At 41.2% G+C, this 17,312-nt stretch overlaps 1 protein-coding gene across 1 annotated transcript in view; it reads left to right on the forward strand.

Moving 5' to 3' along the window:
* adgrd2 (adhesion G protein-coupled receptor D2) overlaps window positions 1-16,678 on the forward strand; it is a 49,163-nt gene extending 32,485 nt beyond the window's left edge. The window contains exons 17-25 of the mRNA XM_019861021.1: window positions 494-627; window positions 1,137-1,252; window positions 2,628-2,748; window positions 11,184-11,225; window positions 11,347-11,400; window positions 11,948-12,095; window positions 12,582-12,640; window positions 12,787-12,817; window positions 15,747-16,678. Of these exons, the coding sequence (XP_019716580.1) occupies window positions 494-627; window positions 1,137-1,252; window positions 2,628-2,748; window positions 11,184-11,225; window positions 11,347-11,400; window positions 11,948-12,095; window positions 12,582-12,640; window positions 12,787-12,817; window positions 15,747-15,754 (713 nt within the window). The 3' untranslated portion in view covers window positions 15,755-16,678. The remainder of the gene's footprint in view (window positions 1-493; window positions 628-1,136; window positions 1,253-2,627; window positions 2,749-11,183; window positions 11,226-11,346; window positions 11,401-11,947; window positions 12,096-12,581; window positions 12,641-12,786; window positions 12,818-15,746) is intronic.
* The last annotated feature ends 634 nt before the right edge of the window (window positions 16,679-17,312 follow it).

Genomic DNA, 17,312 nt, shown 5'->3' on the forward strand with positions numbered 1-17,312 from the left:
TACACACACACACACACACACACACACACACACACACACACACACACACATTCACACTAACATGAAATGTTCAGTACAAAGTAGTGTTGTATTAACATGTATTATGTAAAAAGTCATCATGCTTTGTTGAAATTAAGAAGATGCATTGTTGTGTTTGAACCTTAACCCAATCTGTAGCATTTGTGAAACATCCTGCAGCTGTCCATGTTCACGTCCCCAATTGTGTCAATTGTGTTATATTGTATAAGGAGCTGAGAACAGAATGTGAATAGGCACAACAATATTGAGATGTTTCCTGCGGCTCTCCATGCAGATGTGCTGAGCGTTAGACAAAATAGGCTTGGCGATGAAGAACAGACAAAATAGTCCGATTATGAGATGCCGAAGCAGTCACTGTTCTGTAAATATGTCTTTCAGTGTGTTGCGTTTTTTTTTTTTTATTGTACCTCCATCACCACCCTTCTTAATGCATTATAATTGAATTGTTTTGCAGGACTACCTGTTCTAATAGTTGTCGTAACACTGGCAGCTACAGTGAATGAGTACAAGGCCGATGGTCACTGCTGGCTCAATCTGAAGGCTGGCACAATCTGGTCTTTTGTGGGACCCGTGATATTTGTTTTAGCGGTATGTGACGCCATTTTATCCCTAAGCATGTACGTGTATTTGTGTGTGTTTGTGTGCGTGTGTGTGTGTGTGTGTGTGTGTGTGTGTGTGTGTGCGTGCGTGCGTGCGTGCGTGTGTGCGTGCGTGCGTGCGTGTGTGTGTGTGCGTGTGTGCACGTGTGTTTAAATTATGGATGGGTATGTGAAATGATTTTAAAATGGGTGTCATGATGTATTGTCTGAAGAAAATCTGTCATTGTGATGTTTTGGGGATTCTATGTAAACGACACTTCAAAGATGCTTTATCTTTGACCCCTCTTGCAAAATCTTTTTAGAGCGAGCTTCAGAGTCTATTGGAGATTAAAAAAAAAAAAGTGTTCATTGCAGAAGACAAAAAAAAGACATGCGCATGTGTTGGAAGTATTCATGCGGAGGGGAGTCTTTTCAGGTCTCTCGGCGTCAGCCTGAGGCCAAGTGGAGCTGTGCGGCCACTTTTTATGAAACAATGTTGATGCTGTCCTCCACTTGCAGGTCAATTCAGTTGTGTTGTGTCGGGTTGTCATGGTGACTGTTTCCAGCGCCCGTCGTCGTGCTAAGATGCTCAGTCCAAGCTCAGCATCCAAAATGCAGACCTTTGACCTCACCTGGTAAGCTCAAATGGAAAAAAAATGCACGACGTGTATGTCTTTCTTCCAGTGAAGCACAAACCCTTAGACACACAAAAGTGGCGTTTCCTTGTTCCTTGTTTCCAGCAAACTATGTTCAATAGAGACAGTGGAGAGATTATGAGCTGTGGTTCGGGAGTCTTCTGTGGGAGTTGTTTGGGCTTATCAGTTTAACACCTGGTCCCAGTACAACATACTCTTAGTGCGATGCTGAACGCGAACCGTATTATTTACATTAACCATTTACACACGAAGTGTCTTAACTCGAGGTTATAAGGCAGACAGTGAGTAGAAAGGTCAAGTGATTGTCAGATGTGACTGAATGTTACTCATGTATTTCATATGCCGTGAATGAAGAACTCTGGATGCAGACACAATACACGTTTCAGGAGCTCATTCTTTGTCTTGACGGGATATCACGAAAACCAACATCAAACTACAAATAGGAAACGTACATGTTTGCTTTTTTTCATGAGTGTTTGCTCTTTACAGCTGTGTTTTAGGCGATAGATGCGAGGCAGAAGTTTAATGACGGTCCCCCACTCATTAGTGCAATCGTGGTTATATGTATTAAAGTGAGGAAACCATTCTTGGTTCCGATGAAAGCTTTTGATTTTGTATTGTTTGTGGCAACACTTTAGGATCGCCAGATCTATAAAGGCATGCTTGGAAGAGTTTGGTGTGAAAAAATGCATTTAGCCTACCCGGAGCCCAGAATATAACCCCAATTATTTTTTGCATACAACTCAGGACATATTGCTCACGTTAATGTGTGAGGGGACATTATATTCTGGTCTCCCATTCAGCCAAACGTCCTTCAGCTCAACATGAAACATACCACGTCGCCATCCCCACTATTATTGTGTCTCCTCATTCCTTCACAAACAGGCTAAAAGTCTGTGGCAGCGCTGGAGTGTTATGCGCACTCTGGAGATGGAAACAATTTTTGAACATAAAAGAGAGTAAAGTGAGTTCTGGCTTTGTCCTTGCAGATACAGCGCTATCTGAAAACTCAATCTTCCCCAGGTGCAGCGGCACAACAACAATTGTGGTTTGAACAAAAGAAACAGTTTTTGCCTCATCCCTTAAAAAGGTTAGGGGATGTATAAACTCTAGGATTATTGAAAAACGGATTGCAAAAAAAGTGTTCAGTGAAGATTTGGAGTGTTTATTAAAGAGGTATTTTACCCCACCACCACCCACCCAAAAAAAACTTTCAAATCCCTTAAAACATTTGGACTTCAGATTTTCACAGTGTACTGAGACTTGTTTAAAATGGGTAAAAAGTCATTTTGAAAGGCCTGAAAGACCTTCTTATGACCTTCTATGATGAGTGCACATTCTCCCGTGTTTGTAGGGCTGTGACTCGACCTGTTCTCATTCTCCTGCCCGTCCTGGGCCTGACCTGGCTGTGCGGAGTACTGGTCCACCTGTCTGTTGTAATCGCATATATCTTCAGTGCTCTTAATGCCTTCCAAGTAAGTTTTGCTTTTGTTTTGTTCTTCAATTTGCAAATTGATAACCTGTGCCTTCCCATCGAATTGCAAATATAGTTTGCCATGTGCATCTTTTGTGATTTGCAGGACACTACATACTGAAAGGTCCATTATTTCTAATATTACTTCAAATATCTTGATGATTCTCTCATCTTGGGGGTTCGTGACTAGTGTGACAGTAGACATAATCAATACAGTGATGCCTTGCTATTTATAGGGGTTAGAGACCAAGCCCCAGCATGGAAACAAAGCAAAAATACCCAAGTACCGGTACTATATTCCGATGCACTCTGTATTTTTTGGAACCCTAAAATATACAACAAACTTATCCATCCATCCATGCATCCATTTTCCGATCCGCTTTATCCTCGCAAGGGTCACGGGGGTTGCTGGAGCCTATCCCAGCCGTCTTTGCGCAGTAGGCAGGGGACACCCTGAACCGGTTGCCAGCCAATCACAGGGCACACAAAGACGAACAACCGTCCTCGCTCATAATCACACCTAGGGACAAGTTTGAGCTTTCAATCAGCCTGCCATGCATGTTTTTGGAATGTGGGAGGAAACCGGAGTACCCGGAGAAAACCCACGCAGGCCTGGGGAGAACATGCAAACTCCACACAGGGAGGCCGAAGCTGGAATCGAACCCACGACCTCTGCACTGTGAGGTAGATGCGCTAACCACTGGTCCACCGGGCCGCCATACAACTAGTTCTTGTCATGAAATGAAACACTGTAATATAATTTGAAACTCATGACCCTTCAAAATAAGTGGTCGACCCATAAGTTGATGTAACAAAAAAAAGGAAGTGTTTCAGCTTTACAGCTCATGAAATAGCAAATAGTATTTTGCTGCTAGCCATTTCATTGTTTGTTGATTCTCAGTGATGCAGTACATAGGCTAGAAAAGGTGTTAAATTCCACCTGTGACAAATGCGATCCAGACCTTTCGCTGCATAATCTTTAGAAGTTTACCACCGTGCTTTCTCTGGGATCATGTCCACAAGGAGCCTTGCCTGTCTTTCAGACGTCTACGGGAATGTTCGGTCGTACTTTTGTTCACTTTTAAGCTTGCGAGCTTGACCATCTCTATTTCTCTGATAACATGTCACCTTAAATGTGCAGGGTCGGGGTATCTGAGGGCATTACAGGAAGTGCAAATAGGTGAGATTTTCAGTGTTTAGTTGTGAGTTCAGTTCATCATCAGAAATTGCGGGGAGCTGAGTTTGCAACTGTTGAATCACAAAAAACAAACGACAAAAAAACAAAAAATCCTTAACCACCAGATACCTTATAAATTAATAAAATATAAGTTAAAAATACAGTCGAACATAATTTAAAAATATTCCAAAATGAAATTGGAGATTTACTTCATCCATAACTTCCAGAGTAAAGTACAAGACGATCATTCGAGGACAAACAGAAGGGCTTTTTGGTTTTCATTGGGTTTTTTTGTTTATTTTTCGTGTACCTGACACCAGTCACGCACACATGGGAGGACATTCTACCAAGACGTCTAGTCTGGCCCTTTTGTTTGTCAGCTTTTAGAAATCAGTCCCAAATTTTTGAGGGGGACATAATGGCTGGGGGAGTAGCTGCACTCTACTAGGCCTGGTAGAAATTTAAACTATGCAGAAGAGGGCAACATGCATTCTTTCTGACCACTTTGTCATAATTTTGGATTTCTTAAAGGGATTGCAAATACTCTAAATGGTCAGTAGCAGGTGTGTCTCAATGCCAATGAGGCATGGCTGTTTAGAACAGGTGGGATTTATCAATTTCATTACTTACTGGTGTCCATATGACAGGGTTGATAAATACAGACTTTTCTCTACTTCGGCACACTCTAAATTTCAGTTGTACTATTTACAAATTTTGAACCTGTTCTATGCAGCCTTTAATAAATGAGGTCACTGGACCATAACTTTTGCAGCTCCATCCATCCCTTGGATCAGCACTACTGACAGATGACTCATAATTTTATTGGGACACTTTACTATGTTGCACATCTCTTTGGGAGGGGAATGAAGTATATTTGTACATCCACTACAGTAGGTGGCAGTAGCGCTCCTATTGTCATAGTGTACACAGAGCGTATTAGCTCTAAAGTGTAGATGTTTTTTTTATTTATTTATTTATGCACCCAGCATGCACCGAGATATGAAGAGCAAGGAGTAAACCCTCATGAGACACTATTGAAAACTATTTGACAGAGATGAAAGTTGGAGAGAGACTAAAAATAATGTTTACAGTTATTTGTAATGTGTTCTATATTTTATTCTTTTGTGTTTTCTTCAATGTTGAGAATTCAAATAAAATGTAACGCAGAGGTTTAGTACAGTTTTATCAACAAATGATTCTATCTAGAGGCATGGCCGAGATTTGGGGGGTGCAAAAGCTTTTCTTCTTCCTAGTGGGAAGCGTAAAAGAAAATAATTGAGAAGCACATTGTATATATTATAACAGTATTCATTGCTTTAGCTGTGTCACTCTGCATCATTTGCTTAATGTTGCTGATCAATATTGTAGCACTGTTGAACACTCACACTGTATATTGCTTAATGAATCCCTTTACGTTTGTGTGCATGTCTGAAATAACTGGCTCCAAATCCTGGAGGTGCATCAAAGTATCCCTCACTAACTATTAAAAACAGTGATTGTTGGATGAATGAGGGGAGTTGTATTTGTTGCAGAGCGTTGCAGTCGTTTTGGGGCAGGAACTTGAACCAGAAATAGTGCGAACGTTTGGAATGAAGTCGTTAATTAGACTGCTGGAATGAAACGTGTGTGTGGTGGTATGTATGGTGAAAAGAGGGCGAAGATAGGACCAGTGAATTTGTGTTAGTGAAGAGGTTGTTTGTTTGTTTGTCTACTATGGGTCTCGTTATTGGATGGCTCCCTGTACAGGGTGTAAAACCAGTCTCGCGACCAGAGTCAGATGGAAGAGACTCCAGCACATCCATGACCCTATTGAGAAGCAATTTATCAGAACGAGATTTATTTTGGTAGATAAGATATGAACTGCTTCTAACTTTCAAGAGAAAAGAGTTGAAGTGTGTTTCAAACGTAAGTGAATTGATATTTTTTAATGACTCAAGTGGGTCAATTGAGAATGTTTTGTGTCGCTGCATAGGCCCATCATTTCCCAGTCTTGCTCAAATATCAACGGTATGACTTTTAGTGCATTTAGTTTTTGAGGTTCCTCAGTCGTCTACACACCCAGCCTTATTTTAGTTGAAAGCTGTCTCCATCTGCACAAAAGGCGAGGACTTCGTAGCATCAGGATGACATTCAAAATAAAAGATTCTGACTGACTCAAAAGATATGATTTAATGTCTCTTGATCGACATAGCCTGTGGTAACAGGCCTCTATCAACCAATCACATCGTGTTCACAATGAAGCAGGACAAGTTCAGCTGGGAAGTTTCAAAACATATTTTTAGCAGGATAAAACTGCATGAATAAATCAAATATGCTGTAATATTGCAGCTAAAGATAATACCGACAACGCTAAAAACTAATCAATCGTCAAGTGTTAAAATCGAACGTGAAATCTCTTTTCTTATGGAGGCAAAAAATCCATGAAACAGACAAAACAACAATGAAACAGGAGATGGAACAAAAATCATGTCCCAGCAAGAATTTGGTTCAGCACAGCATGTGGGCATCAAAAAAATTTAAATACACAATTTAGAAAACAATACACTTGTGATAATTTGACTGAATATTGTATTTACTTCATATAAAGGCATGGCGGAACAATGGTTGGCACGTCGGCCTCACAGTGCAAGGGTGCAGGGTTCAATTCCGGCTCTGGCCTTCCTGTGTGGAGTTTGCATGTTCTCCCTGTGCCTGCGTGGGTTTTCTCCGGGTCATCCAGTTTCCTTCTACATTCCAAAAACACGCATGGCAAATTGATTGGGCACTTCAAATTGTCCCGAGGTGTGGTGTGAGTGCAGATGGTTGTTTGTCTCTGTGTGCCCTGCGATTGGCTGGCAACCGGTTCAGGGTGTCCCCCGCCTACTGCCCGAGGTTAGCTGGGATCGGCTCCAAGACCCCCACGACTCTTTTGAGGATAGCAAATGGATGGATGGATGTTAAAATTATAAGCAATCATGATAAATTATACAGACACATTGCCATTATGTTCCACTTATTCAACACAAAAATGGATGTGAGGGCATGGAGAAACGGAGGCACTCTGTAAAAGAGCTCCTCTCAGTGACGGTGTGAATCTGAGTCTGTATGGTGGTCGGTCTCTATGTGCATTCTGACTGACTGATGACCAGTTCAGGGCGTAGTCTGCCTTTCCCCTGAACAGAGTAAGCAATGTCGAGAATGGATTGATGTATGACTGGAGTGATATTGAACTAATGTGGCTGGGTTCTTTTGTTGAACGGTAGAGAAGAGCATTGTAAATGAAAATACAGTATATTAGTCATGCTTCTCCATCTTCTGTGTTCAACAGACAACTCATGAGACTTTTGGACTCGATGCATGCTATGGATTCATGAGATGAGTTTTATTTGACCCACAGTCTGTCACGTTGCGAGGTGGTGGTGGACCCCAAAAAGCAGCCAGGAGGGAGGAGCAGGGTGTACTTGACAAATTGTATGAAAAAATAGAGAAAACTAAATCCAAAACAAACAAAGTCCAAAGTATCAAACAAAAATCATGACTGATGATAAAACATAACAGTGACCAAAACATGACTGAGAACAAACATGACAGTAGCAAGCACAAACAAACAGCCACAACGACCCGACAATGAGTGGTCGGGAGGGAGTCCTTTTTTAGCAATAATTGCATAATGACCAACAGGTGTGCAGCTGCAGGGAGACCCCTACAGTGCCACCTGTTGGTCACAAACAGAATCATGACAGTCACCATTTGACCCACGTCACCTCTTTGGGGTAGATTGGTTAAGGAAACCAGGAAGTGTTTGGTGTTTCCGGGAAGGAGGTGTGTTCTGGTTCGTTCGTTCGGAGGTGCAGACGTTGGGAAAATAAAAGTGCTCTATAAATACAGTTGAGAGTTGAGTTGAGTAGCTCGTATACCATATATTGCATCAAAATGATCAACGTTAGCATATTAATTTTATATTTCCATTGAGGAAGCATGAGTGCTCGCTTATTTGGGTACAAAAAGAGAGAGGTAAATTTGACTGTGAGAACAGATCGAGCATGTCACTGCAAGTACTTGAAGTGCATAATGCATATGTGTGTGAGTGTGTGGGAGACTCTAGTCTGCTCCTACCCTATCTACCTTTATAGCTCTCCTCCCTTGATTACACAGCAACCACTTCCTTTCTCTTCTCACTCCTAGTTTTTTTTTCTACAGTACTCCTCTTTTGGTTTTATTTTGCACAGTCTCCCTCTGTCTTTGCTCCTTTCTGTTTCTTACCTCAACCACCCGTCTACCCTCCTCTGATTTTTAATTAATCAAAAGCTAGCCCCTACATGACCCCCAAAGAGCTGCTTGTTAATTTAGATTTACGGCATGTGTCCAGCTGAGGGCATGCAACAAGACAGTAGGAGTTCTTTCTCATGTCGGTAGGAGGTGGATGCTAAACTGGTCTGTATTTTCCTTGGACCAAAACAGTTTCAGAGTCATACACCAAAAAACAATGAATTATGTCACCACTAACATGAGTGGGACTGTAAAGTATTAAAGACAACATTATCCAAAAAGGTTTACATTTAAGAAATTTATATATATATATATCATCTCAAAAAACATCTTCAAATAGATATTGCCGTGCACTACTGTCACCGTAGCAACAATTATGCGATACTCACAATGTAAATAAACTGTCCATTGAGGAATTATATGATCACTAATTCATTTAGTATTTTTCATATATTTCTTCATTTATAACATTAGAATTGTAATATTGCCTATTCACAAGTGCTTCCTTTGCTTAAGTCCAAAATTTCAAGTTCAGTTAGAAACGCAGAAACACTCTCAATGAAGGCAAAACCCAAATACAGAAACATCCAGCCATTGATCCATTTTAATGCGCTTATCTGGGGTCCCGTCTAGGGGGCAGCAGCTTTAGCAGGGAAGCCCAGACTTCCCTTTCCCCTGCCTCTTCATCCATCTCCTCTGGGGGATCCCGTGGTTCGTTCCCAGGCCAGCCGGGTGACGTCCTCTCTCCAACTTATACTCAACTTTATGAATGTAGCATTTTAAAAAAAATAACAAAAAAAAACATTGCTGCATACAAAGTGATGTACATGGAGTTAAAATCAATTATAAAACAAAGACAGTGAAAATGGTAAATGATTAACCTAAACTAATTTTCCATCAATTGTTTTATGATAAACCAATCAAATATTTCATTCATTCATTTTTCAAATAATCCAAAACATCAATCGATTCATCAATCAATTAATACGAACACAAATACAGTACACACCAGAAAACAATAGCACATTCTCAAGTCTCATGGTGGGTCAAAAACCAAAGACTAAAAATGTGTCTTAAGACGAGTTTTTAAAATGGGCAGAGAGAGGGCTTGATGAACATTTAACGGAAGGGCATTCCAAAGGGAAGGACTGGCAACGGAAAAGCCTCGATCCCCTCCGAGGCTTTGTCCTCGGCATCTCCAGTCGCATCCGATCCGCTGATCTGAGGCACCAGGCAGGTGCGTGTAGGTGCAGAGGAGCTCAAAGAGGTAATCTGGGGCGAGACCATTTAAAGATTTGAAAATAAAAGCATCTTAAAATTAACATTAAAATGGAAAGGAAGCCAGTGGAGTTAGGCCAGAAGTGCCATTATGTGCTCCCTCTTACAAAGTGATGTTATTAAAAACAGATTTGGTGCTATGCATCATCTTAAAACCTGACTGGAGAGTCTCCATGACTTCAAGGTTGTCCAAGGTAGACTAACTGCATGAACACCACCTGTTCCAAAATTTTAGAAATAAAAGGCAGCTTGGAAATGGGTCTAAAATTGGACAGCACAGCTTGAGAAAGGCCGGGTTTGCTGACAATATGGAATCAATAGTTTTAAATAGATGTTTTTTTTTCTGAATGACGTTCGACCGATGGTTCCTTTTGGCCTCTTTAACTAGACTTTGGTAACAACGCTAGTAGTCTTGTAGAACTGCAACTTGTCTTTTTTTTTCCACCTACGTTCAGCTTTGCGGCATTTCTGTTTAGCTGCACGAGTTCTCTCATGAAACCATGGCTGAGGTCTTACTTCTGACCCTCGTCATGTGCCTTTGTAGTTCATGCCTGATATGGGTGCTTCGAAGCAACACGCTGAACTAAATTTCATTTTAAGCAGAACGGCTCAATATTATGTTCTGAAACAAGACCAGGGTGATAATGAGGCACTTTTAATACCGTGAATGTTGTGACATCACTAATGATCCAGGGGGCTTTTCCACATCATCTGGCGATCCAGATATAATTGAAAGTGGGCCAATTTTAGCCCACTGGCTGCTTTATTGCCTTTTTACCTTCATAACGACAAATAAAAAGATCCATGAAAATGTGAAAGCCCTCAAAAAAATGATCAACTGAGAATGACGATAAAATGCCATGACTTATTTGCTCTCAACTTCGACACATTGCATATTCTGGGCTGAAGTTACTACAAGAGCGAGTCAAATGCTTCCTGGTGTGTTTGGATGAGAATGATACTCTATATCACAGGTGTCTGGCCCGCCACATCATTTTCTGTGGCCTGCGAAAGCAAATCAAAGATGGCAACTTTCATGATGCTTGCTAAAATCTCGATCAAAATTTCAAATTCTCATTTGTAATAAATACGAGTGACACTGTAACTTAAACAAGATTTCATGACAGTAACTTAAACAATCGGTGAATAAACCATTCTTCTTGACTTCTTTATATGGTTTCATAACAGCCCTCCAAGGAAAACGGTAACTAAAATGTGGCCCGCGACAAAAATGAGTTCGACACCCCTGCTCTACATGAAAAAAAAAGCAACTTACTATACAGTATATGAAAAATGAACAAAAATGTTATAACTAAACTCATCATGATCTTGACAAAAATTCAACCCGACTGGTCAACTTGAATGGTATCAAAATCACACCAAAGCCCGGCAACAAACATGTGAACGCCTAAAGCTTCTTGCTGTGTTCCAACAGCCGCAGAGATGACATAATAGTGGGCTGACAAGCCAAGACAAACCACTTGCAAGAAGTCTGCAGTTTTTTTAAAGCGGAAATAAAGTAATTGACTGACATCTTCCCTTTGAATACAGCAACTGATATATTGGCCACTATCAGTATCATACTCAAAGGGTATTATCACATCAACACAGCACGGGCTTACAGCAAGCCGAAGATCAGTAGTAGTCTGGAAAAGAAACACACTATCAGTGATCCTTTTTTTTTTTTTCTTCCATACAGTTACTTGCTTAACTGTGTATTTGATCTTCCGCAGGGCCTGTATATTTTCTTAGTTTATGCCGTTTACAACAGTGAGGTAGGTTGACAGTCAGTTCACATTACCATCACTGTCTCATCACCGTAGCGGCTTATTAAATGGCTTTGTTTTGATTTATCATGCCTTGCCAACCTGTGATTTAAACTGTTTTCTCATTTAGGTCAGGAATGCCATAAAGAGGATCAAGGAAAAGAGAAAAGCCTTATCTTTCACAGTAAGTGCCCAGGATGTAGCATGTGGTGGGTAAGGTGATCATGTCATCATTACGTCAATACCATATATTTCCCTTTGTATGTTTGAGTTTTCTCGTTGTGGTAGCACGACACATAAATGCAACATTTTTGGGACCCTTCTATTGAAGAAATCAAAAGGTCACAAGAATCACTAAAACAAGTGGTTAAGTCACATCAGGAGTATCTTTACAGATGTAAAAAGGAAGCCTAAAAATAAAGAAACCTACTGTGAAACACGGAGGAAGCTCCGATTGCTTTGCTTCATCCAGTTTAGGGTCTCCTGATTCTGTGCAGTTCACAACAAAAACGTAAGAGGAAAACTTGGTCTAAGCCACAGGTCAGCTTCATGGTCCTAATCACACAGCTAAAAGAAAGAGCTAAGACAAGCAGTCTGTAGAAGTTATCCTTTCAGTATTTATTTATTTTATTTTTGGGGTGATTGCCTATTGGTGATTCTTTGTGATTGCAACCAAGCAACCGCTTTGTCAGTTTGAAATTATTTGCCTTTTGATCAATGTGTTATGACAGAATTGTTCTCAGCCAACCACCTTCGTAACTTCTCAGAGAGCTCCCATAAGGTCTTGGGACCGCAGCCCACCCACCCCTTCCAGTCCTGAAACCAGTGAAACCTCTGGGCCTCCCAGTTCCAGTTCCGCTTCGCTTGTTATCAAGAATGGTGGGTTCAACTGTTGTGCGTGTTGTCGACACAGCCGTCAAACTTTAAATAAACCCCTGTTCTAGTTTAACTGCAATACATGTGATTATTGAACAGTGATGAAGCTATACTGTATATGACACCTTACTTGCTAATCCATATGGACCTTGGCTTTGGAAGTGGGGTCCCTGTTAGACTCCCGCTGAAGACATAGAGTGCAGCTGGTTGTCCGAGAGATGGTCGTAGTCCCTTGTGCAGTGCATCAGTCTGCCGCTTAGCATCTCAGCCCAGGGCCGCAGCACACTGGGCCCACCTCATCGCCTGACATCGCCCTTTGCATGCCTCCATTTGTGTTGTGGTCCGCTTCTCTGTGGAGTGTGCAACAAAAATACTCTATTCAGCAGCGTTACATTGTGGATTCAAATGAAATATGTCTCAATAAAAACATTTTTAGTTGAAAACTAAAGTTTCCAAAGAAAAATTGAGACCCGAGTTTTTGTTTTTCAGAGAGTTTCCGAAAAGAAAGCTTTGTGAGTTTCTCATTGAAACCAGCACCGGGAAACCAAGTAAGCGACACATTTCCATTATAATACAATACATATTACAATTCAATACATATTTATTTACATCGAGATATCATCAGTTGAGTCTATTTTGTTGTTGCTATTGTTATTTGACAAAATGCTTCTCTGCTTTTGTTCTTTTCAATCAGGTGGTGCAGCTCACAGCATTCAAACCAGCAGGTACGATTTTTTTTTTGTTTTTTTTTTCACCATCATTGAGGAGAAACATGTATGCAGCATGATCAAATGTATTGTTGCGGTGTCATAGTAATAAACAATTTGAGCTTTGAATGGAAAATGAGTCCAGTGAAACTGACGAAAAGGTGGTCCATTAATATGCAGTTATGGTTTTATACAGGGTAATATCTTGATCAAATGTTTCTAATTCCCTACACCTCTAGAATTCTTTTAATTCAATGCCCTCCTGCTTGTGCTGCTCAAGGGTTGTAGCCAAACAACTATCCAATGGCTATTTTCATGAAATAGTACGCTTGCATTTTGAGCCGTGTCGCTGATGGTGTAGTAGTACACTTGCCTGACTTGTGTGCGGGCAGCGTGGGATCGGTTCCAACTCACTGATGGTGTGGATGTGGGTCTGAATCTATATGTGCCATGCGACCAGTTAAGGGGTGTAGTCTGCCGTTCACCCGAAGTCAGCTGGGATTGCCTCCGGCACCCCCCATGACCCTGTTCCGGATAAGTGGTGTTGAAAATGGATGGATGGATGGATGGACGGACATTTTTTGATACAAGTGTGTCTACTTCACAAGGCATAATAACCGACTGCATTTCAGAAAATGACGAGTACACATTCAACAAACAGTGATGGTTTTGACATTTTTTATTTCGAATTCTGGTTCGGAATACTTGTAGTAACAGTTGTGTGAACCTGATGGTCACTATGTCAGGGTTCAAGAGTTCCTCTATGTGAAAGAGAACCTTCCAGAAGGATGGCGATTCTTGCTGTAATGCACCAAACACTGTATGGTAGAGTCTCCAGACAGACGCCATTCGTTAAATGACAGAGCTTACTAAAATACATATGAAGGACTCTCAGACCATGAGAGCCAAAATTATCTGGTCTTATCAAGATCAAGATTGAATTCTTTGGCATAGATGCCAAACATCATGTTTGGAGGATTTGCGTATGTGTGGGTGTGTATATGGATATCTATCCTGTATTTACATGATGGATGAGAGGAAAGCTTCCCTCCTCCTTCATGTGCATGATTGTTGTTTGTGCCTGTGTATATCTGACTTGTGGCTACTGGTCACCACTTGGTGGTTTGTTGGCTGCGATGGTGGGGGAGAATGCTGGTCCAACATGGTAGACCCAAAAGTATTGTGAGGGTTTGCTGGGAACATCTGGCAGTGTCTCCTGACCTAGGGAGCATCAGCTCCTACCTCTGGGAGAACCCCAACCTTGTCCCGGCGGAGAAAGGGTCATTGAGTCAAAGTGGACCATGTTTCGGGCCTTCATTGTTGAGACGGCTGACCGAAGCTTGGCCATAAGTTGGTCGGTGCCTGTTGTGGCAAACCCCAAACCCAATCGTGGACACCAGCGGTGAAGATGGCGTCAAACTGAAAGCGGATGGCTACCATCTTGACAGGCTGAAGGCATCTTTAGTGGTTGCTGAGGCAAAAACTCGGCAAAGGAGAAGTGGAAAATGACTTCTGGATGGGCTGGAAGAAATTATGGGCCACTATCCAGCGTCTCTGCAGGAGGAAGTAGTGCACCATCAACACTGTATAATGGGAATGAGGCGCTGCTGACCTTGAATCGGGGCATTTTTAGTCAGTGGGGAGACTTCGAAGACCTCAATTCCACCGGGACGCCTTGCCAGGAGGCTTGAGGATTCGAAATTGGTTAAAAAGCTCCTCGGTGGCAGGGATGTGATGAGGGTGGATCAGATTTGCGTTCCGAAAGGCTCTGGATGTTTTCGTGCTGTTGTGTTCGACACGCCTCGAGAACATCGCATGGACTTTGGGGACAGTGCCTCTGAATTTTCAGACCATGGTGATGGAGGTGTTTTCCAACTACAGTGGGTTTTCGTCCTGGCTGTGGAACAGCGGACAAGCGGTACACCCTCAGGAGGGTCCTTGTGGATGCACGGGACTTCGCCGAACCAGTCTACATGTGGTTTGTGGACTTGGAGAAGGCGTACGACCATGTTGAGAGGAGTCAGATGGGGCAGCTCGAGCATCTGTTTAGGATGCTGTCTGGACACTTCCCTGATGAGGTGAATGTTTAGCTGGGAGGATCCAGGACACATTGGAGAGAAATGTCTCCTTATATCGGCTTGGGAACACCCCTAGAAGAACTGAATGAAGTGGCTGGGGAGAGGGAAGTCTGGGCTTCCCTGCTTCGGCTACTGCCCTGAGACTCGACCCCGGTTAAGCGTAAGAAAATGGATTTATTTATTCATTAAGTGTTTTCATTCATTAATGAAAATATGCCATCCACCATTTGGTTCATAAATGTGATTGTTTCTGATCGATTTATTGTATGTATGGCGTTAAAATATCCACTTAATGTCTTTGTGCGTGTATCTATAGCGTGTGGCAGGAAATTACAAAATGTTAAAAAATAAATAAATACAATAATAAAGGCTGGCAGCAAGGCCAAAGAAGGCCAAATGTAGTTTTGCATCTCCATTGATCCGCACGGTGCACATCATTAGGCCTGTGTGAAAACTCTATTTTTGTCTTCTGAATTAGAAGGCACAGTCTAACAGATGGTGCAGAGGGTGAAGTCACTTTCAATGGCGCCGATTTGCCTGTCAGAGGCAAGAAACAAGTTTGAAATTGATTCATTAAATGTTGTAGCGTCTGTGAAGAACGCCTGCTGGATGCTGGAGTGCTCCTGGGCGTTCATTGTTGGCTGATGAGACAAAGAAGAAGTTCATTCCACTAATCAGCAATGGCCATGTCTGGCTATTCACAGCATTAGCCATTAACCACTCCAACACCTGCTCTCACTCTCACTCTGCTTTTCAATTGGCCTCCCTTCTTATCTTCTCTTTTGTATGCAAACACACTTGCACGCAATACCAAAACATCATATTCTGATTTTGCCACAGCTCATGCCTTTCTCTGTATTTCACCACAGGTTGTTGAACTGAAAATGGAGTCCCATCCTGATACTCAATACATCGTAACCTTGGATCACATTGAAAGAGGGTGGAACTGGACACACAATATGAGTGCTCGGCGACGACACACAAACACGGCGGTCTTGCTGGTGTGGATGAAACTGAAAATAATGGATGAAGTCCTCCATTTGCTTATACACTAACGATGTTTGGTTCTCAGATCAGATCAATGCATAGACCCACATCATCACTGAGCCCCACACTGTAATTGCATACATTAAAAACAGAACATGCATGTTTTAAAAAATATTTAACAATCTCTGCTCGCCATATTAATGCCAATTACGTACTTCTCAGACTTTACAAAACCTGTTGAGGAAGGACCAATAATGTCATGCACATCTTATATGATTAGAAAGTATGCGTGGGCTGAACAATGTCAAGCATTTGTTTACTTGAAGAGAATAGCATGCTCAGAATCACATGAAAACATCATCTTCAAATTTTCACAATTTATTTTCAGTCTCGAACATTTCGCGAAGAACAAACTGTCATAAAGAAGTGGAAGCTGTGAACAGTCTGGTGGTTGAGCTGATCGCATCCTGGTAGAAATGGCCGAAGGGAGAAATACAATTGTAAAGTGTGACGTTTTGGTTCTGTAAAAAAAAAAAAAAAAAAGAAGAAAGAAAGGGGGAAAGAAGACATCCATTTCTCCAAGTAATTACTGAACTTTTAAACATCCAATCTGAAAAAGATGCAAATCCTTCATTTGGGAAGAGAGGAGATGTTTAATTTGGGGATGTTTCGAACAAGGGCAGTTTTCATAATGAATAAATCAGACTCCTGTTACACAAGAATTAGTGCTTCACTGATCCATTCCTGATAAAGTTCAGCTAAGCTAGTCAGAGTTATACGGTGTGTGTGTGTGTGTGTGTGTGTGTGTGTGTGTGTGTGTATATATGTGTGTGTAGATAGATCTATCTATCTATATAACTATATATAGATAGATAGATAGATAGATAGATAGATAGATAGATAGATAGATAGATAGATAGATAGATAGATAGATAGATAGATAGATAGATAGATAGATAGATAGATAGATAGATAGATAGATAGATAGATAGATAGATAGATAGATAGACAGGATCTAATTTTTTGTTATCCTACTGAACTGTGTCGGCGTTTTACAAACATGATAGGTGTTTTTTTTTTCACATTACCAAAACCTAGTATTTTACAGGGTGTGTTGTTGATTAATTTTGAAATGACGCCAAATTAGCTTGTGTTTATAAATTCAGTATGCTATGATTCATTTTGGAATTTATTTTGAAAAATAACTAGACTTCCTGTTCATGTGCATACGGCACTATGAGAAGAGTCTTATGTCATTCCAAGCTTTTTTTTATTATAATTAAATCCATTTTAGTGATCTGGACAATATTGCATTGTTTTTGTTTTATCTTGTGGGTCTATGTGGTACCATTGGAAGCATCCCTTTCCCAGATTCATTTTGGTACCACCTGTCTGTTTTTCATCCTCCGCTAACACGAAAGGAATCAGCTCACAAACAAAATATGGAC

This window comes from Hippocampus comes, unplaced genomic scaffold, assembly GCF_001891065.2.
Source record: "Hippocampus comes isolate QL1 unplaced genomic scaffold, H_comes_QL1_v1.1 scaffold130, whole genome shotgun sequence".
Taxonomy (NCBI): domain Eukaryota; kingdom Metazoa; phylum Chordata; class Actinopteri; order Syngnathiformes; family Syngnathidae; genus Hippocampus; species Hippocampus comes.